The sequence below is a fragment of the Aotus nancymaae genome, unplaced genomic scaffold, assembly GCF_030222135.1.
Source record: "Aotus nancymaae isolate 86718 unplaced genomic scaffold, 86718_ANA_hifiasm-v0.15.2.pri h1tg000007l, whole genome shotgun sequence".
Lineage (NCBI taxonomy): Eukaryota > Metazoa > Chordata > Mammalia > Primates > Aotidae > Aotus > Aotus nancymaae.
The window spans coordinates 61375826-61396813 of NW_026988418.1; the positions used below are offsets into that span (position 1 = coordinate 61375826).

The following is a 20988-nucleotide window of genomic DNA, read 5'->3' on the forward strand; positions in this document are numbered from 1 at the left end:
CCAGATAATATCAGATACAAAACAGAGTGGAAAATCTAGGAATCAGGATTCTTACATTTTTGGCCAAAGAAGATTGATTTATTAATTTCTTTCCTATTGGCAATTGACCCCATTTATCAATGATGATGTTGTAAAGGTAAATGTTGGCAAGGGGATGGGGTGAGGATGGCATTTGGATTATTTCCTAATCAATTTTAGGAAATGTGTTAGTAATTAAAGATGGTTGATGTGTGGAAACTGACAGGTTCATCATTTATGGGGGTCATCTTTTCCTCCCTGGATTATTGTAGTAAATTCCTAACTGTTCTCATATTTCCAATCGTGCTTTTTAGACCAGAGTCCAAAGTCCTTAATGTCATCTAATATACCTCTTTGGTGTCAAGTCTTGCCACTCCCAAAATGCCTTCTCTTCTGATAGAAGCAAACCATTTGCATTGCAGTTCCCTGAATACACCAGCTTCTTTCACCTCTGTGCTTTAACTTAAACCTGCTTTTATTTATTGACTAGAACATTTTTTCACCCTCATATCTTCTTTAACACCTAGTCTATCTTTCAGTGTTCAGCTCACTCATGAACTCTTTCAGGAATTTTTCTGTAACCCTCACTGCCTTCATTAGGGGTTTCCTTCAAGCTGTCATAGTAGCCAGAGCATACCTCTAGCAATAGTATTGTCATTGTTTCTTGTTGCTTGTCCTCAATTTTTATTCTGTTCTTATCTGACCACATTTTGTACATTGAAGCAACTTACGGCAAGAACAAATCTAATAAAATGCTAGTAAAATATGAGACTAGCAAATCCAGAATGGAAAAAATTAAAATACCAGTTAAGACCAGCTGGGTTGGGAATGGGGAAATACACAAATGTTCAGGCTATATGGGCCTATTAGATGATAGTTGAGTCTTGATTTGTCTCTATAGGTGATTTAGCAGTCAGAGTTAAGGGAAACAGTTATAATTGTTATCAGAGAGGAAGAAACGCTAAGATATGTACAAGATCCTACGAGAAGTTAGGAATGGGTTTCACATGACTTTCTTACAGTATTCTTCAATGAAAGCAGAGAGCATGACTTTAATATAGAGCTTAGACTGCGTGCAGTCACTCTTGTTGGTAACCCAGCTCTTTGGGAGGCCAAGAAGTGAGGATTGCTTGATGCTAGGAGTTCAAGATCAGCCTGGACAGCACAGTGAGACCTGTCTCTAAAAATTGAGTTAGCCAGGCATGGTGGCACATGCCTGAAATCCCAGCATCCCAGCTGTTCAAAAGGCAGAGGCAGGAGCATTGGTTGAGCCCAAGAGTTTGAGGTTACAGAGAGTGGTGATCATACCACTGCACTCCAACCTGGGTGACAGAATGAAACCCTATCCAATGAAAAAAACAAAAAAACACATACAAAAATAGTAAACTGGACATGGTGACTCATGCCTTTAATCCCAGCACTTTGGGAGATCAAGGCAGGTGGATCCCTTGAGGCTAGGAGTTTGAGACCAGCCTGGGCAATGTAGTGAGACCCCATCTCTACAAAAGTAAAAAATTAGTCAGGTGTGGTGGTGTGCGCCCGTAGTCCCAGCTACTTGGGAGGCTGAGGTGGGAGCATTGCTTGAGCCTAGAAGGTCGAGACTACAGTAAGCTATGATCATGCCACTGCGCTCCAGCCTGGTTGACAGAGCAAGACCCTGTCTCAGTAATAATAATAATAATAATAATAACATGGTGTTTAATGAAGGCATTTCTTCAAGGACTTAAGATAACATGATTCAAGTATATAGCCTTCATCATCCAGCTTAATTCAAGGATTTCTACTACCTAGATAGATAGATGAACGCATATCCTTCAGGTAATTTTTCACCCATCACTTCTCTCAATGAGACTTTTTTTTCTGTGATGGAGTCTTGCTGTGTCACTCAGGCTGCAGTGCAGTGGTGTGATCTCGGCTCATTGCAACCTCCACATTCTGGGTTCAAGCCATCCTCCTGCCTCAACCTCCCAAGAAGCTGGAACTACAGACATGCACCATCATGCCCGGCTAATTTTTGTATTTTCAGTAGAGACAGGTTTTCACCATGATGGCCAGGCTGGTAACTCCTGACCTCAGGTGTTACCCGGCCTCAACTAGGCTCTTAATAGGAATAAATAACAGACAGTATTGAATTTTCTGGTAAGAGCCTGGGTGTTGTGAGTTGTTTATTGAATGGTCTTCCCCATTGAACAACTTTTTTTTTTGTTTTTTTTTTTTTTGAGATGGAGTTTTGCTCTTGTTGCCCAGGCTGGAGTGCAATGGCGTGGTCTTGACTCACTGCAACCTCCGTCCCCCAGGTTCAAGCAAATCTCCTGCCTCAGCCTCCCAAGTAAATGGGATTACAGGTGCCCACCACCACGCCCAGCTAATTTTTGTGTTTTTAGTAGAGATAGCATTTCACCATGTTGGCCAGGCTGGTCTCAAACTTTTGACCTCAGGTGATCCGCCTGCCTTGGTCTCCTGCTGGGATTACAGGCATAAGCCACTGCACCCAGCCTGAACAACTTTTAAGAATGATTCTTTTTATTTCCATAGTGCCTGCCACATGGTATTACTCAGTAAATCTTTCTTGAATGAATGGCTGTAAATAATTAGATTCTGATGTGTTTTGGGATTGATGTTTGAAATGGGTTTTATGATACTGTATCAACTATGTGGAAAATAATGGAATTTCATCTAAACCAAGATTTCTTTAAAGTGGCAATACTGACATTTGAGGCCAGATAATTCTTTGTTGTGAGGGACTTTCCTCCGTACTGTAGAATGATTATTAGCACTATCTCTGATCTCTATCCACTGGATGCCAGTAGAACCCTCAGTTGTAACAACTAAAAATGTCTCTAGACATCGTCAAAGGTCTCCTGGGGTAGAGGCAAAATTGCCATTACTTGAGAACCACTGATTTAGACTTTGGATCCTCAGGGATAGGAAAGGGAAGGACAGCTTCAGAAGTGCACTTTCTGTATTTTTATGGTTCAGTTAAATGGTGAATGTTTAATTAGTTACTAAGAGAAATAAAATTGAAGTGCTGCCAATTCAAAGTGTAACAAGGGAACAGGATTCAGGTGGTGGAAATTGAGTAAATTGGTATGACTCAGCAACTGAATAAATAGTAATACTAAAGTGATTCCAACCATTGGAGCTTTTACAAGACTATATTGTACTTGGTTGGTTTTCTATAAGAGGCATACATAGAATATGAAATTGTTGCTTTTGGAAAATATACTTTTAAGATGATCTCAATGAAGAACTGATTTCTCCTGTAGCCTGGTTTTACTAATTTATTATAAGCCAAATGACTAAAGCTCAAGTATACTATGAAGCTAATTCTTTTAATATTTTCCCCCCAGGAACTCTCTGTAGCTTCTGCAGACATGGAATTTGATGATGTGATGTAAGTAGATGTTTGTGTTTTACAAGGTATTCGATACGTGCTCTTAGAACAGCGGCATTCTAATGTCATTCTTAGTTGACAGGTAAGCAGTATGTTATGCATATAATGAGGTCCCACAAAGACAATATGTTTTGGAACACTGCAGAGGCAATAATTTGCATAGTTACCATAATTTTATAGTTATGTATCAGTAACTGTGATATGTTTCCATTCTCCCTATTTTTGAACAGGCGTTCTGTTAAGATTATTATATTCCTTTCTTAGATATAGGGTGTTTAGGGGAGAGGGGACACATTGCTTGTTTTCTTAGTTACAAGTCTCCATGTTGAGGGGAGTTGCACCCAAGGATCTTCATCCACATGCACATCTGGTATAGATGACAAGATCCTGGACTTTAAGCCAATGATATAATGAGACGAAGCTTTTCGGGGAGGGATGTAAATTGTTGTAGCCAGAGTGGCAAGAGAAACAAGTTGATGGAAAAAATTCTGGCCTCATCATTTTTCAGTAATAATTAAAAGCACAATATTAGAACTGCAAGGGTGAAGGTATGTGGGCTGAGGGAAAGGGATGGTTTGGGAGGGTGCTATATTCAAGGCTCAGAAGAAGTAAACAAAGGTGGAAAATTTACTCCACATTGCCAATGAGAGCCTGTACTCTATTCCTATAGCTTTACAACATTGATTATACAAGACAATGTAAAGGAGTCAAAATTGGATTTTTTGTTTGTTTGTTTGTTTTGATGCAGGGTCTCGCTTTGTCATCCAGGCTAGGGTGCAGTGGTGTGATCATGGCTCAGTGTAGCCTTGTCCTGGGCTCAAGTGATCCTCCTACTTCAGCTTCCTGAGTAGCTGAGACTGTAGGTGCATGCCACCACCCCTGGACTCAAGATTCGATTTCAAAGATAGCATAAGCATATTGATAGTGAAACGAGGAAGATGGTTTATTACTGTAGGAAAGCTTGAGTTTGATATAAGACAGACTTGGTTTAAAATTTATATCCTGCCACTTACTGATGTGTGAACTTGGGCAAGCTATTTAATGACAACTGGATGATCTCATAAACATTTTTGTCTTTTATATATTGTTTTGGGAGTATGTCACAAATGTATTTTTTAGAATCCTTAAACTGTCATTGGCTAGCTCTAATGTGAAAGAAGGTTGGCCTAGAATTTTCTCTGAGTGCCCTTGTGATGATAGAGGTCTGAAGCTTACTTAGTAATAATGGAAGCTTCAGCCCTTTTGTCTCTAGAGAGAATGAGCAATGGATAATGACAAATGGAATGGCACTTTAGGTCTCTCTCTGTCGTCCTTTTCTTTATTCAATAAAAAAAAAAAGAAAATGTCACTTTAACTACATGGGAACATAATTTGTGTTCTTAACTCTAAAAGCAATTTATGATCATTTTTAAAAATTAAGACTTTTTAAGAGCAGTTTTAGGTTCAAAGCAAAATTGAAACAAAGGTACAGAGATTTCCCAAATACCCTCTGCCCCCACACAAGCATAATCTCCCATTATCAACATCCCCAATCAAAGTGGTACATTTGTTATAATTGATGAACTTACCTCATCAATTATTACCCAAAGTCCAACTATCACCCAATTCCTCCTCATCTTTTCGTGGTTTGATAGCTCATTTCTTTTCAGCACTAAATAATGTCTATTTTCTGTATTATCACACTTTATTTATTCATTTACCTACTGAAGGACATCTTGGTTGCTTCCAGGTTTGGGCAGTTGTGAATAAAGCTGCTATGAACATCCATGTGCAAGTTTTTGTGTAGACAAGTTTTCAACTCCTTTGGGTAGATACCAAGGAGTATAATTGCTAAATCATATGGTAAGAGGATATTTGGTTTTGTAAGAAACTGTCAAACTCTTCCAAAGTGGCTGTACCCTTTTGCATTCCTACCAGCGATGAATGACAGTTCCTGCCCCACATCCTCACCAGCATTTGGTTTTGCCAGTGTTCTGGATTTGGCCGTTTTAATAAGCGTATAGTGGTCACATGCATTTTAGAATGAAAAAGAAAACATCAGATTGGCTTTGATATTTTGCAAGATAGAAATTCCATTCTGAACAACTGACTTACTGTTTATGCTTCAATCTTTTTTTTTTTTTTTTTTGAGACAGAGTCTCACTCTGTTGCCCAGGTTGGAGTGCCAGTGGTGTGATCTCAGCTCACCATAACTTCTGCCTCCAGATTCAAATGATTCCCATGCCTCAGCCTCCTGAGTAGCTGGGATTACAGGTGCGCACCACCACGCCCAGCTAATTTTTGTATTTTTTAGTAGAGATGGGTTTCGCCATGTTGGCCAGGCTGGTCGTGAACTCCTGACCTCAGGTAATCCACCCACCTCAGCCTCCCAAAGTGGTGGGATTACAGGTGTGAGCCACCGCACCCGGCCTGTGCTTGAATCTTTTATTAGTTGGAGCTGTTAATAACTTCACCAGGTCAGACAGGTTTGAGTGATAAGTTTGCTGATAGGTTTGATTGCTGCTTCTAAGACCCAGACTCAAAATCTAGGTTTAGCTACATTAAGAAGGCAACCACTACAGATAAGTGTCCAACCCTGAGATCTCTTAAAACAATGATGGAGTCTAAGCCTGTTAGGAAAATCCTTTTGCTAGAGAGAGAATCTCCGGTCTCTTTCATCCTGGTCATTAGGCCTTGGGCTAAAAGGAGGACATTTAACATTTATTGTATGCCAGACAGTGCTAGGCCATTCCACATAATGTTATCTTATTTAATCCTCATAATTTCTCTGTGAAATGCTTTGTATTGTCCCTATTTATAATCCAAGTTGTTTGAGTTTCTTTTTAAACCTTCCCAGACTTTAAATCTGCTACGTGACCAACTAGAATAGTATTATGCCTCCTTTTTGTATAATGAATGCTTACTTATTCCTCAGAGCTCATCTCAGATGTTACTGTTTTAAAGAAGCCTTCCCAGTCCCCTGGGCATGCTTCCCTAATACACTATCAAAGTCTTGATTCCCTATTACACTGCACTGATCAAAGTGCACTGATCTCAATAGCACAATTAACTATGTGATTAGTCATTTAATATCTGTCATTTCTGCTGAAGTGTAAGCTTCATGAGCACCTAATTGTGCCTGTGTCATTTTTCTATATTACTTGCAGTGCCATGTATAGTTCCTTGTTCGGTAAATAATTATTGTATGGTTATGGCAAATAAGTTCCATAAACAGAAGTTGAATGCTGGTCCACTGTAACTTTAAAACCTTCCTTTAAATTATACCATATATAGGACCTAAGAAGGAAGCATTTCTTAATGAAATTACCCCAGAGGCTCTTCCTGAACCCTATTTCAGTTCTAGATTGGCTAATGATAAAAGTTATTCATTAATCTTACATGGTTAGGGTGTGGTCTGAGATAAAGAACTTGAAGTCTTTTAAGTAGGTAATCCTTTCAGAGAAATCTCATCTTTCTGCGGAGTTGTGTTTGAAGAAAGCTAGTGGGAAAAGTTCCAGGACTACATGTCCAATCTGGAAACTACAATAAGTAGAAACATTTGTTGATTTACCAGTGTTTTTAACTTTCTGCTGGGCTGAAAACAGCTTTTGTGGAAAAGCAAAACTTGGCAGCAAACATCTAAAATGAAGAGCCCCCAAACTTTTGAGGAACAAACGGAATGCATTGTGAACACTCTACTCATGGACTTCTCGAGCCCAACATTGCAGGCTGCCAACTGGGACCTAGGCTGTGAAGATGAAGTAGATTCAGGTAAGGCTCCTGGCCAGAGGTGGTGATTGCAGGTCAATATGAGTATGTTTTTGGTCGGGTGTGGTGGCTGACTCCTGTAATCCCAGCACTTTGGGAGGCCAAGTTGGGTGGATCACCTTAGGTCAGGAGTTCAAGACCAGCCTGGTCAACATGGTGAAACCCCATCTCTACTAAAAATACAAAAATTAGCTGGGTGCGGTGGCTCACACCTATTGTCCCAGCTACATAGGAGTCTGAGGCACAAGAATTGCTTGAACTTGGGAGGCAGAGGTTGCAGTGAGCTGAGATCACCCCACTGCACTCCAGCCTGGGCAGCAGAGTGAGACTTGGTCTCAAAAAAAGTATGTTTTATTTCCTTTAAGTTTCAAAAGGCAAACTCTAACCTTTCAGCAACACCTAAAGTGAAAGAGATTCTCAATGAAGGGAAACTTTCTGACTATTGGTGTTGACAGAACATTTAAGTTCTTGGGAGATAATTATGTGAAAATTATTTAAAAGACAAGATAACTTTTTCTCATTGCCCAGATTCCTGGGACTTGCCTTTGCTTCACGGATTGTAACAAATGTATTCTCTCTGTCATAGGAGAGTCTTGCTCTTTTGATGTAGCAATCATCGCTGGTCGCCTTCGGATGTTGGGTGACCAGTTCAACAGAGAATTGGAAGCTTCTGCCAAAAGCGTCATTGCAGAAACCATTCAGGGACAGGTGAAGTTTCTACTTTGTACTATTGTTACTGCTTTTTTTTCTATTTTAAACTTCCATTTCTTACAACTCCCACACTAAGGTGACTAGGAATGTTCTGTGAAAGTATTTGGGGGCATATATTCCAAGGAGGTATAGCAAGAATTCTCCAATTGCTAAAACCTAAGTTGTACAGAGATGGAAAACTTTTGGCATAGGCTGACGAACCTTCTACTTGGTCTTCATCAGAGCTGTGCTTAGTGTTTGTAGAGCACATTTATAGTACTTTATTCTTGGCAAAGTATAATATCTTTTTTTTTTTTTTTTTTTTTTTGACACAGGGTTTTACTCTGTCACCCAGGCTGGAGTGCAGTGGCGTGATCTCAACTCATTGCAGCCTCCACCTTCTGGGCTCAAGCAATCCTTCCACCTCAGCCTCCTGAGTAGCTGGGACTTCAGGCAAGTGCCACCACGCCCATCTAATTTTTTTAAAATTTATTTTTAGTAGAGATGGGGTTTTGCCATGTTGCCAGGACTGGTCTTGAACTCCTGAGCTCAGGTGATCCACCCACCTCCGTCCTTCAGAGTGCTTGGATTACAGGTGTGAGCTACCGCACCCAGCCTATGCATATTTTGATAGTTATTCTGTTGGGGTGGGCATCTTTTCCTCTCAGGGTCCAGCAGTGAAGTATATACAGGAATGATAGGCAGTTTACAAGTCTGATGCAATGAGGGATAAGCCCTACAGCAGCCCACTGGCTTTTCATCAGAATGCTGATTACTGGCAGTACCACTTGGACTCTGTATTAAAGTCTAGGAGAGGTTGCTGATTTATGTCAACAATGACAGCTAATATTAACTTATCACTTAGCATGTGCTATTACTATCTCATTTAATCATTATGCCTCTGAATAAGTTATCATGGAAGCTATTATTGGTACAGCAACCTCTCCCCCATCTGCATATAACACGACAAGAGCAAACATCTAACCTGTTTTGTTCACTGACATATTCACACAACCTGTAACAGTGCCTTATGTATAATAAGTTCTCAATAAGAATTTGTGTGTTTTTTTTTTTGAGACCGAGTCTCACTGCAACCTCCGCCACACAAATTCAAGTGATTTTCCTGCCTCAGCCTCCGAGTAGCTGGGATTACAGGCACCTGCTACCATGCCCAGCTAATTTTTGTATTTTTAGTAGAAACAGCGTTTCACCATGTTGCCCAGGCTGGTCTTGAACTCTTGACATCAGGTGATCCACCCACCTCAGACTTTTTTTCTCATTAAACAGATTTTTTTGGCTGGGTACCAGGGCTCATGCCTCCCAAAGTGTTGGGATTACCAGCGTGAGCCACCACACCTGACCCGTCTGGGTGGATCATTTGAGGTCAGGAGTTTGAGACCAGCCTGGCCAACATGGTGAAACCCCATCTCTATTAAAAATACAAAAATTAGCCGGGCGGATCACTTGAGGTCAGGAGTTCAACACCAGTCTGGCCAACATGGAGAATCCCGTCTCTACTAAAAATACAAAAATTAGCTGAGTGTGGTGGCACATGCCTGTAATCCCAGCTACTAGGGAGGCTGAAGCAGGAGAATCACCTGACTCCTGGAGGGTGGAGGTTACAGTGAGCTGAGATTGTGCCACTGCACTCCAGCCTGGGCGACAGAGTGAGACTCTGTCTCAAAAAAAAGAACCACACTCTTACCATTATGCTTTATTCTTCCTGCACCATTATGCTTTATTCTTCCTGCTGTACACAGTTTGGGCAGTATGCCTACGCTACATTCAGGCAGAAGTGGACCTGTTATTCCCAGTTGCTTGCCCTGAGGCTATCCTAGGTAATTGATAGCTGAGTTGACTTTTTTTCTCACTAAACAGATTTTTTTGGCTGGGTGCTGTGGATCATGCCTGTAATCCCAGCACTTTGGGGAGGCTGAGGCGGGTGGATCACCTGAGGTCAGGAGTTCAAGACAAGCCTGGCCAGCATGGTGAAACTCTGTCTCTACAAAAATTAGCTGGGCATGGTGGTGCGCACCTGTAATCCCAGCTACTCGGGAGGCTGAGACAGGAGAATCACTTGAACTCGGGAGGCAGAGGGAGGTTGCAGTGAACTGAGATCCTGCCACTGTACTCCACTGAGCGACAGAGCAAGACCTTCTCTCCAAATAAATAATACAAATATAAATAGAAAAATTAGCCAGGCGTGGGGCACACAACTGTAATCCCACCTACTCCGGGAGGCTGAGACATGAGAGTTGCTTGAATCCAGGAGGCGGAAGTTGCAGTGAGCCAAGATGGTGCCATTGCACTCTAATCTTAAAAAAATATTTTTTGAAATAGCCCTAAACTCAGGAAAAAGTTGCAAGGTTACAAATAATTTCTGTCTTGAATTATTTGACAGTAAGGAGTTGACATGATGTTTCATCAGCCCCTAATACTTTTATACTTCCTTCAAACAAGGACATTCTCTAATGTAACCGAATCTAACAATCAAAACCAGGAAATTCATTGATTTATTATAATCTAGTCCTTAAATCTCATTCAAGTTTTGCCATTTGTCCCGATAATGTAATTTATAGTAAAAAGTTGTAGGCCAGGGTCACAGATTGCATTTAGTTGTCATGTCTCTTTAGTTTCCTTCAATCTGGAATTTTTCCTCAGTCTTTCCTTGATTTTCATGACCTTGACACTTGGTCTATCTTGTTGAATGTCCCTTAACTTGTGTTTGTTTAATGCTTCTTCTTGAATAAATTCAGGATATGTACCTTTGGTAGGAATATCACAGAAGTAGTGCTGTGTTCTCAGTGCATTGCATCAATTGGCACAAGATTTCATTTTGTTCCAGTACTGATGTTAAATTTAGTTACTTAAGATGGTGTTTGTAAGACTTCTCCACTATAAAGTTACTCTTTTCTCCTTTGTAATTAATAAGTGTTTTATAGAGTTACTTTGAAACTATGTAAATATCCCGTATCTCATCAAAATTTCAATGCATTCATTTCTTATCAGCATTGGACCCATGAATTCTTACTTTATTCAGTGGATTATAATCTGTTACATCAGTATTTATTTAGATGCTCAAATCATCCAGGTTTTAACTAGTTGGAGTCCTTTCACTCTGGACTGCATCTCTTTGATGTGTCTCTATTATTATTTGAGTATTCCTTAATTTCTAACAGAAGATCTTATACTTGCCTAGCCCCAAACTGAGATAAACCATTCTCTAGAAAGCTCTGGTTTCTTTTAATGGAGAATGATATTTAGAAATCAAGATCTAGGTGCCCTCCCACATGGATGTCCTTTTTAGCTTGTTTGGGTTCTGATACTCAGCTCTGACCACCCTTGGCCTCCCTAAATCCCCACAGATCTTGCTTTGACCTACCTAATGGCTTTTGGATCCTATTTTTGAAAAGGAAAGAGGAAAAGAAAGAGCTACTCAATTATTTTAAATTAATTATTAGTTTATTTTTATTTTTATTTTTTGAGACAGAGTCTCGCTCTGTCACCAGGCACCAGGGTGGAGTACAGTGGCGCGATCTCAGTTTACTGCAACCTCCACTTCCCGGGTTCAAGCAAATCTCCTGCCTCAGCCTCCCGAGTAGCTGGGACTACAGGCGAATGCCACCACGCCTGGCTAATTTTTGTATTTTTTTAGTAGAGTCGGGGTTTCACCATGTTGGCCAGGATGGTCTTGATCTCTTGACCTCATGATCTGCCCACCTCAGCCTCCCAACGTGCTGGGATTACAGGCATGAGCCACCACTCCTGGCCTTTTTTTATTTTTAATTATTATTATTTTTGAGACAATCTTGCTCTGTCACCTAGGCTGGAGTGCAGTGTTGCAATCATAGCTCACTGCAGCCTCAATCTCCTAGGCTCAGGTGATCCTCCTACCTCAGTCTCCTAAGTAGATGGAACTGTAGGCATGTGCCACTATGCCTAGCTACTTTTAAAAATTTTTCATAGAGAAAGGGTCTCACTATGTTGCCCAGGCTGGTTTGAGCTCCTGACTTCCTATGATTCTCCCATTTTTGCCTCCCAAACGGTTGGGATTACGGGTGTGAACCACTGTACTAGGCCTTTTTTTTTTTTTTTTTTTTAAGAAGGAGTCTCGCTCTGTCACCCTGGCTGGAGTGCAATGGTGTGATCTCGGCTCACTGCAACCTCTGCCTTCCAGGTTCAAGTGATTCTCCTGCCTCAGCATTCCAAGTAGCTGGGATTACAGGCCTGTACCACCACACTCAGCTAATCTTTGTATTTTTAGTAGAGATAGGGTTTTGCCATGTTGGCCAGGCTGGTCTTGATCTCCTGACGTCAGGTGATATGCCTGCCTCAGCCTCCCAAAATGCTGGGATTACAGAGTGAGCCACCGCACCCAACCTTTGTTTTTTTTTTTTTTTTTTTTTTAAGCTTTAGAGTTACCCAGACATTTCCTAGTCATTCAAGCAGTACCTTTACAATTTGACCAGTTGGACCATCACATACTTAATATTTTTCTTTCAAATTGTTTTTTATTCATTTTGTTTAACCTAAGCGAAGACCTGAAATCATGGGTTTGATGAACTACTTGTGCATTTTTTTTTCTTTTATTTGCAGCCCCAGCTGTTGTACTACTTATGTATTTTCAAATGCCCATTAAGATAACAAAATATTCTTTTTATCCATCTACCCTCTCAGATTTCCTTAGATACCACCAATGGCACATTTGGCACTCTTTTAGAAACAATCGCTTTACTGGATTCCTGCGCCTGCAGCCTCCTGCACTTTTTGAGTGATACTCTATTGATACTTCGTCTTTCCTCAGGCAGGAGCTATTCAGAGTACGGTGGAATCTCTCAGCAGGACCTGGTGTGGCTCAGATTCCAGCTTAGTTTATGAGAGAGCCTTTCTGGCAGTGTCAGTGAAACTTCTTGAGTGTGTGGCTCACATAGCTCCTGAAGTGGTGAGACAGGTGGCTATCTCCATGACGGGTATGATCAATGGGAACAGAGCCATCCGGGAGTTCATCCAGGGCCAGGGAGGTTGGGTAAGTATGTTGGGGCTCCTGCTTTTGCTAGGTATCTGCACTGTTTTTGTACTAATACCTAGGATTCCAATTCCTGACCCTTTTTGTAAATTGGAAACCAACAAGAAACAGGCTTCCCTACTTTGCGAAAATGCCTGGATTTTCTTTCTATGAAATAGTGGAGCAGACAGAAGCTCAGCCTGTGGGAGCTGGACTCCAGAGTCATGCTACCTAAAATATTGCCTGCTGACTACTGTAAAGCTAATCTTCATTTCCTACCCATAATCATCTATAAAGTATATTCGTGGTAGAGTTCTAATTTCAGCCTGGCTTCACTCTGTTCTCTGGTAAATTTCTGGGTCTTTTTTTTCCATAACATCTTTATGTGTATGTTAAGGAAGTCAGAATTACCTTAATAGTATCTAAGAAAAAACAGTTGGCCAGGCGCCATGGCTCATGCCTGTAATCCCAGCACTTTGGGAGGCTGAGGCAGGCAGATCACAAGGTCAGGAGTTCGAGACCAGCCTGGCCAACATGGTGAAGCTCTGTTTTTACTAAAAATACAAAAATAAGCTGGATGTGGTGGTGCATGCCTGTAATCCTAGCTACTCAGGAGGCTGAGGCAGGAGAATTGTTTCAACCCAGGAGGCAGAGGTTGCAGTGAGGTGAGATAGCGCCACTGCACTCCAGCCTGGGTGACTGAGCAAGAATCTGTCTCAGGAAAAAAAAAAAAAAAGTAAAAACAGTCTTTGCTGTAGTGGTGACTGTAGAAGGTATTCTAAGCCCATGTTTTAGTAATCATTAGAACTTCTGCTGTCATAGAGCACTCCTTTCCATTTCCAGGGTCAATGAAAACCTTAATAAGAGCTACATTTCCTAGAAGTATTTGCAGATCATTCCCTGGTTTCTTAGGAAGTTCCTGAAAGCCATTCCTTTGACTATAAGATTTTCATTGTCCTTCCTAGGAAAATCTGGAGAGCTGAAGAGGTGGAGCTATTCACTGGACTGAACATCACTTCCTCGTTTACTGATTGATTCCTGGCCATTCAAACAAACAAACGAACAAACAAAAAAAAAAACCCACTTTTTTCATTTTATCAGAACTGAACTTGGCTGAATAAGTTATTTTTTACTGATTGTTAAAGTTGGGAGCAGCTGCCAGAGGCCTACAGAGTTGTTTTTTTTGTTTTGTTTTGTTTTGTCAACACAAACCACAGACAGAGATTTTCTACTTTCTGTTTTCACATGAATTTTAATGAGGTTCTGTTGAAGCAAAGACCTCCAGACATGAAGTAATGACTTATTAGTAGTGGAATTACAAGCAACAGGGCAGGCCTTTGCTGGAGATATTTTGAGAGAAAGGGAGAACAATGGAAACTATTACTTAAGATTTAGCCCTGTCCTTTGGTAAGAATCTTGTCCACTAATTTTGCAATTTAAAGGATTTCAGGAAGCTTTTGGGTTGAAAATCTTATTTTAAGTTGAATATTTTCATTCAAAATCGTACCTAAACTTCATGTTAATTTCACCTGAGAGGGACTATTTTATGCATTTTAGAGATGGAAGGAAAAACAACAACAACAAAAAAAACCAAACAGTTGTTTCTACTCAGAAGATCAAAGAAAATAAAAGTTACTGATTTTTACTGCCGCAGGATGCAGGAAGTGCTGGCCCACATATAGGACAGCAAGGCCACCCCTTAGATGAAGCTAGCTGCATAGCACAGAGTTTAAAAAGTGTGCTTCACACACCATTTGAGGACCGTATTAAATTGCTAATTCACATTCTAGAGATTCTGATTCTGTAGGGGTAGGCTGGAGCCTAGGAACCTACCTTTTAAAGTTCTATAGGTGATTCTGATGTACATACAGAGGAGTATGACAGGCATTACTTTAGAGAATGGATTGACAAATTACAGCCCACAGGTCAAAGCTGGCCTGCTGTCTTATTTTGTAAATAAAGTTTTATTGGAATAGAGCTACAGTCACTTGTTTACATATTGCCCATGGCTGCTTTTGCAATACGATGGAGAGTTGAATAATTCTGACAGATACCGTATGGCTGGTTAAGTGCAAAATATTTACTAACTGGAATGTTACACTACTACATCCAGCTAATTTATTGTGTTTTTAGTAGAGACGGGGTTTCTCCATGTTGGTCAAGCTGGTCTTGAACTCCTGACCTCAGGTGATTTGCCTGCCTCAGCCTCCCAAAGTGTTGGGATTACAGGCGTGAGCCACAGCACTCAGCCAATTTTTTCACTTTTTAAAGTTATGCTTTGGCTGGGCACAGTGGCTCACGCCTGTAATCCCAGCACTTTGGGTGACCACACTGGGTGGATCACCTGAGGTCTGGAGTTTGAGACCAGTCTGGCCAATGTGGTGAAACTCTGTCTCTACTAAAATACAAAAAATTAGCCAGGCGTGGTGGCACATGCCTGTAATCCCAGCTACTGAGGAGGCTGAGGCAGGAGAATCACTTGAACCCAGGAGGCGGAGTTTGCAGTGAGCTGAGATCCCATCAATTGCACTCCAGCCTGGGTGACAAAAGTGAAACTCTGTCTCAAAATAAATAAATAAAAATAAATAAAGTTATGCTTTTTCCTCTATTCCTAGTTAAATCACAACAGGTTAGTAATCCATCAATGAGATGTCTTGTTTCTCTTTAGTAGAAATTATATTTTTGGCAACCAATTAAGATGCTTGTACTCCTTTGTCCCTTGTATTCCTATAAACTCAAGTTGATGAGTTTTGTGTTATTTGACTTCTTAGGCAAAATCAAAATTTTTACTTTGACTGTTGCTATTCTGTTTATAAAATAAACTTTTGTCTATGTATTTGAACTAAGTTTCAGCAAGTTCAATCTAAATTGAGTAATTCCAACTCCCAGTTTTATCCTATGTTGCTCATAAAACAGTTCCAAGTATACTGCATTATCTTGAGATTTGAAGATTCGTTGCCCATGGTGATTATAGTAGGCAAATGGGTTAAGCAGCTCTGGCCTAGTTGTTGTGTATTTTAGGAGACTATCTTAGGAGAGCTTAAGTGATTGGGCTGCAGAAAGAAGACATTGCAACCCAGGAATTAAAAATGGATTCAGATTGTCTGATTTTAACAATTTAGTTTCACCATAGGCTAATTACGTGACATTGGGCAAGTGACCTAATTCCTCTGTACTTTAGTTTCTACATTTGTAAAATAGAGATGATTTGGTAACTTATAATAAGATTTTTGTGAGAGATAAATAAAACAATACACTTTGTAAAGGGCCAGTGCCTGGAATATTTTAAGCAATTTGGAACTCTATGTTACAGAGTTCATAAGGTTCTAGCTTGGTTTTTTTTTTTCCTCTTCATTAAACCTTTCTCTCACAGATTCAAACCACTCTTAATGGCTTTACCTTTCACATCAATGTGAGTGATTCCTAAATATGATTTATTTCCCGTCTTCTGAAATCCATACCCACAGATGCTTATTATTTATGTATGTGTACCTTTCTTAACCATACTCTCCTGGTTTGCCATACAACTAGCTCAAAACCTCAGTCATTTTTACCTTGTTGCTCTCTCTCTCCAACTCACCCAAACTGGTCTTTCTCATTTCCTTTTTGTCCTGATTCTTCTACCAGATTTATTGGCAACTGCCTAGACTATTAATAAAGCCTTCTAGTTGGGCTTTCAGTTGTTCTGTTTCTGCCCCATTCCAGTCTGTCCTATATACTGCCATCAGATTGATCAAAACTGTGGTTTGTTACTGTTTTAATTCATTTTTAGATATGGTATAATTCATTTTTAAATTATATACCATACCAATGAAGATTACAAGACGTAAACATTTTATCAGAAGGGGGCATTTATTTTTTTAATCAAGAAATACTTTCCAGAAGCATTGCTTTGAATGCCATTCTCTTAAAATTCTTCAGTGGAACTTTTGAGGGTAATTAGATATGTCCATTATCTTGATTTGGTGATTTCATGGGTGATGATTTCACACCAACTTATCAAACTGTATACTTAATTGAAATGTATAGTTTATTGTACATCAGTACTACCTCAATAAGGTTGTTTAAAAAAAAAAAACCTTCAGCAGGTCCCTACTGTTCATCAAATAAAACCTGACTTTCAGTCTGATATTCAAATTCCCCCAGGATCTGGCCCTAACTGTCTTATATAGCCTTAATCAATCATGATTCTCCTCTACAATCCCAATGCTCTAGTAAAACCGAGCCACTCACTAAAGCTGCCCTCCTCCTACTATTCTCAGTGTTTCATATTGCTTTTTCTGAGGCTCTACCTATAGGCATCTTCAAGACCTGACCGAATTGCCACTTTTTCCATGAAGGTATATAGCCTTCATGGAAAAAGTGGCAATTCGGTCGGATCTTGAAGAACAAGAAGTGGTCTTTGCCTCCTTGAACTTTTGTTTGCACCACTTTTATGTTTCTTATCAAAAAAATGGCCTTAAATTGTAGTTATCTGTATAGTTATCTTCCGCACTAGAATAAAGGATCATTGAATGATACAATTTGTTGTATACTTCTGTAGCACCCATCCTCTTCATTCTCTGACATGTATATCGATATTAAAAATATTCATTAAATGAATGAATAAATGGTTGACTCAGATGAGACTTCAAGTTTGATTATATTTGAACAGGATGCTAAGCTTGAAGAGTCCTGATGCTCTTTATTTAAAAAAAAAAAAAATGCTTCGGGCTTGGCATGGTGGTTCACACCTGTAATCCCAGCATTTTTGGAGGCCGAGGTGGGTGGATCACCTGAGGTCAGGAGTTCAAGACCAGCTTGGTCAACATGGTGAAACCCCATCTCTACTAATACAAAAATTAGCTGGGCATTGTGGCACACACCTGTCATCCCAGCTACTCAGGAGGCTGAGGCAGGAGAATCGCTTGAACTCAGGAGGCGGAGGTCACAGTGAGCCAGATAGTGCCATTTTACACCAGTCTGGGTAACAGCAGCAAAACTCTGTCTCCAAAAAAAAAAGAAAAAAAATGCTTCAATTGCAAGTTATTAGTTGACCTTTGCCTATTGAGGATTCTGAAACCAAAGGCAGAGTATTCTTCCTTGTATAGTACTGGGAGGTTGACTATGAAGTCTGCAGCAGGTGAACTGACGGGCTTAGTGAAGTCACAGAATGCTGCAGTGACCAGCAGCAGATTGGAAGATGGGTACGGAGATTTTCCTACCATGGATGATGTGAAAACATGAGAAAATCAAATAAGCTTCATTAGAGGTATTTTATAAGCCTCCTCTGTGTTCATTTATTTTATTATTATTTTTATTTGTGTGTGTGTGTGTGTTCATTTACAAAAGGAAAAACAAGTCTATTCTGGAGATAAAGGAGGTCATTTCTTTGTGGCCATTTGCAGTCCTTCAGAGATGGACTCTGAAGCTTAGTATTGACACCATTCCTTTCATAACAATAGTCCTGCTGCTTGGGCAGCAGCATTCAGGAAAGTACCCTTTGCCAGGTTCCTGTGTCTCCATGTAGGAAGGCCCATCTGCTCCTGGCATAATGTAAGTGCCTAGCTAGAGACAAGACGCACAGACTGTACCAGGAAAAAGACATGGAGTAATTGATATAATGAGTAACGAAGTGAGAGTAGATCCCTCACCAAAGCCTAACTACACTAGCTTACTTTACTACAACAGATTTATTTTAGGTATACTCAAGACCATGTTAAGCACGGTGGGTTATACAAATGCATAGAAGACACTGTCATGCCTTTGATAAATCTGAAACTACATGGGGCATCTTCTGAATAAACTCTTAAATAAATTTATAAGAGATAAGGAAATTGAATAAATGAAGAAAACTTCTATAGCTGAATATGTAGATTTATATTGAAGAGATTCAGACTAAGAGAAGATCATGGTAAACAGAGTAAGGGGCAAGATTTTTGAAGAAAAAGTAATTGAGCTTTATGGCTTTATTTTCATCATGGTGAGACTTAGGGGTAAAGGTGAGAAGTAGAAAAAGAAGCAGTAGTAGAACGAACAAGTTCTGTGGGTGATGTGGTTGGATAGGTTGGGTGGGGATAGTTGATGGGGTTGGGGGACTTGGTGACAAGCTAAGGAATCTAGACTTGTTCCCATGGACCATCAGTAACTATTCTGATACTTTAGCATTAAAGTGCAGCTTTAAGAACTTTCATCCAGCCTTGGTTAACAGAAGATACTAGAATGGAAGACATACAGATGGGAAGATAATCTAAGTTTATTGCTATAGGAATCCAGATGTGAAAATGGGAATGGGACTAAGTGGGAATAGAAAAGACAGGTTGAATCTAAAAGACATTGAGGAGAAATTTCCAACAGGCTTTGGTGATCAAGGGAATGCTTGCAAAGGACTGAATGTTTCACAGACAGTATATATATATATACTGTATATATATATATATATCCCATATCAAATCAATGACCCTGGGATGTAGGGAAAGGCAAGCGTAGTGAAACTAAAACTAAGGCTGAGTAAGTATCTTCTCCAGGGTAAAACATGCCTCCTCCTCATCCAAAAGAGAGAAGGATGTTCTGAGAATCCTGAGTGTTTTTTCTATTGAATAGTTTATCTTGCCCTTATAGTCTTCTCTGAAATTCTCCTGAATTAATGTTTATTGTAATCTAATTCCTGACCTCCATGATACTGATATTTTCCCTTACACTAGCATATTCCCCCACTCTTGTTGGAACAGGTAACATGGTGACCAGCACTCTTCTCTGTTGTTCCTCCTTCTGACCAAACACTACAGCCACAGGAGGCAGCAGTGAGATGTGGCTCTGGGTCACTCCTCTTCGGGTGGGCATCTACAATTTACTTCCCACAAGAGCTTACCCTTGATGGTTCTGGCAAAATGTTTGTGAGTCTTTTATTGCATGGAATTGTTGTGTTCACCTAGGTTTTATGCCAGACTGGTTTAAATGATTCATCATAAATTCTGAAACTCTTAGGTATTTGCCAACCTTTACTTCATGTCTTGTTTCCCCTCACCAGCTTTTATCTTCCCACAAGATACAAATGAGTCAAAACAATCTTCATCAAAAAGCATTATGCTCTTATTGCCCTTCAGTATCTGTAGAAGAAAGTATGATAAATTAAGCAGTAGCTTATATTTTTTAAAAAATAATAGTTCCAACTACTTGGAAGGCTGAAGTTGGAGGATCACTGGAGCCCAGGAGCTCCAGACTAAGTTGGGTAACATAGCAAGACCCTGTCTCAAAACAAAACAAAACAAAACAACCAAACCAAAAAACCCCAAAAAAAAAAAAAAAAAATGAAGTTTTCTGTTTTCTTCTGTAGTTTGTTTTTTCTTGCTTGAGTGGTCTGCTCAGGAAATGGCCTTGTAGCTAAGTGGGTTTTGGAGGTTTGGTTATTTCACAATGTCTCTATACCTTTTGGGTTTACAGTAGAATAGAATCTTAAGAATTGCTGCTTGCTTTTTTGAAAAAGTATGAAGTTCTGCCAAGACATTATTTACAGATCCTTAGATTTTGAGGAAAAGGACTATGGAGGCATCTAAGCAAATTTTTTTTTTCTTATCTCCTTTTATTTCTATCTTCTCCCTCCTTAAGAAGAAACAAGAAAGTTAGTAAGAAATTGTTTTGAAATATACACTTGAGAAAAATAGATTTAAATTTTATTAGTAGGTTTGCCTAATTAATTAATAAAAATTAATAAGGTTCTAGTTTTGTTGTAATTGAGGACATTCTAAGGGTACAGAGAAATTATAAAATTATATTATCTTATATGTCCAAATATAGAAAATCATTTTCCTTTTAGGATTATGCTTTGCTATTCTGCAATTAAGCAAATTAGTTTGGAATGTTTTTATTTGTATTTTCTTTCCCAAAGTTACCTAAGGAATGTTTTGATTTTTATTAGTAATTACATCTATATCTTTAGTTTTCAGGTGCTTTATTAACTGGCTGAGGATTTTTTTTTTTTTAACCATATTCTGACTTTCTCACTGTCGTACGCCCATCTCCTAAGATAATGCTTAGAATATAGTGAGTACTCAATAAATCTGTTGAACAACTTAATGGATTTTTTAATGTTTATTTCTAGTTTTTTAAATGGTATAATAATTTTAAAAAGCAAACTTTATCCTATCACACTTAC

At 39.6% G+C, this 20988-nt stretch overlaps 1 protein-coding gene across 2 annotated transcripts; it reads left to right on the plus strand.

The window, feature by feature from the left end:
* Nucleotides 1–50: 50 nt before the first annotated feature.
* Nucleotides 51–15696, plus strand: BCL2L15 (BCL2 like 15). Of its 2 annotated transcripts, none has more exons than XM_064372679.1 (5): nt 51–3412; nt 4161–7162; nt 7746–7867; nt 12654–12875; nt 13820–15696. In XM_064372679.1, exons 2-5 carry the CDS (start codon nt 7036–7038, stop codon nt 13835–13837), a joined length of 489 nt encoding a protein of 162 aa, XP_064228749.1. In that variant the 5' UTR covers nt 51–3412; nt 4161–7035; the 3' UTR covers nt 13838–15696. The 2 variants fall into 2 exon arrangements, with proteins under 2 accessions (XP_064228749.1, XP_012322052.2); XM_012466629.3 differs by having other exon boundaries at nt 6997–7162.
* The last annotated feature ends 5292 nt before the right edge of the window (nt 15697–20988 follow it).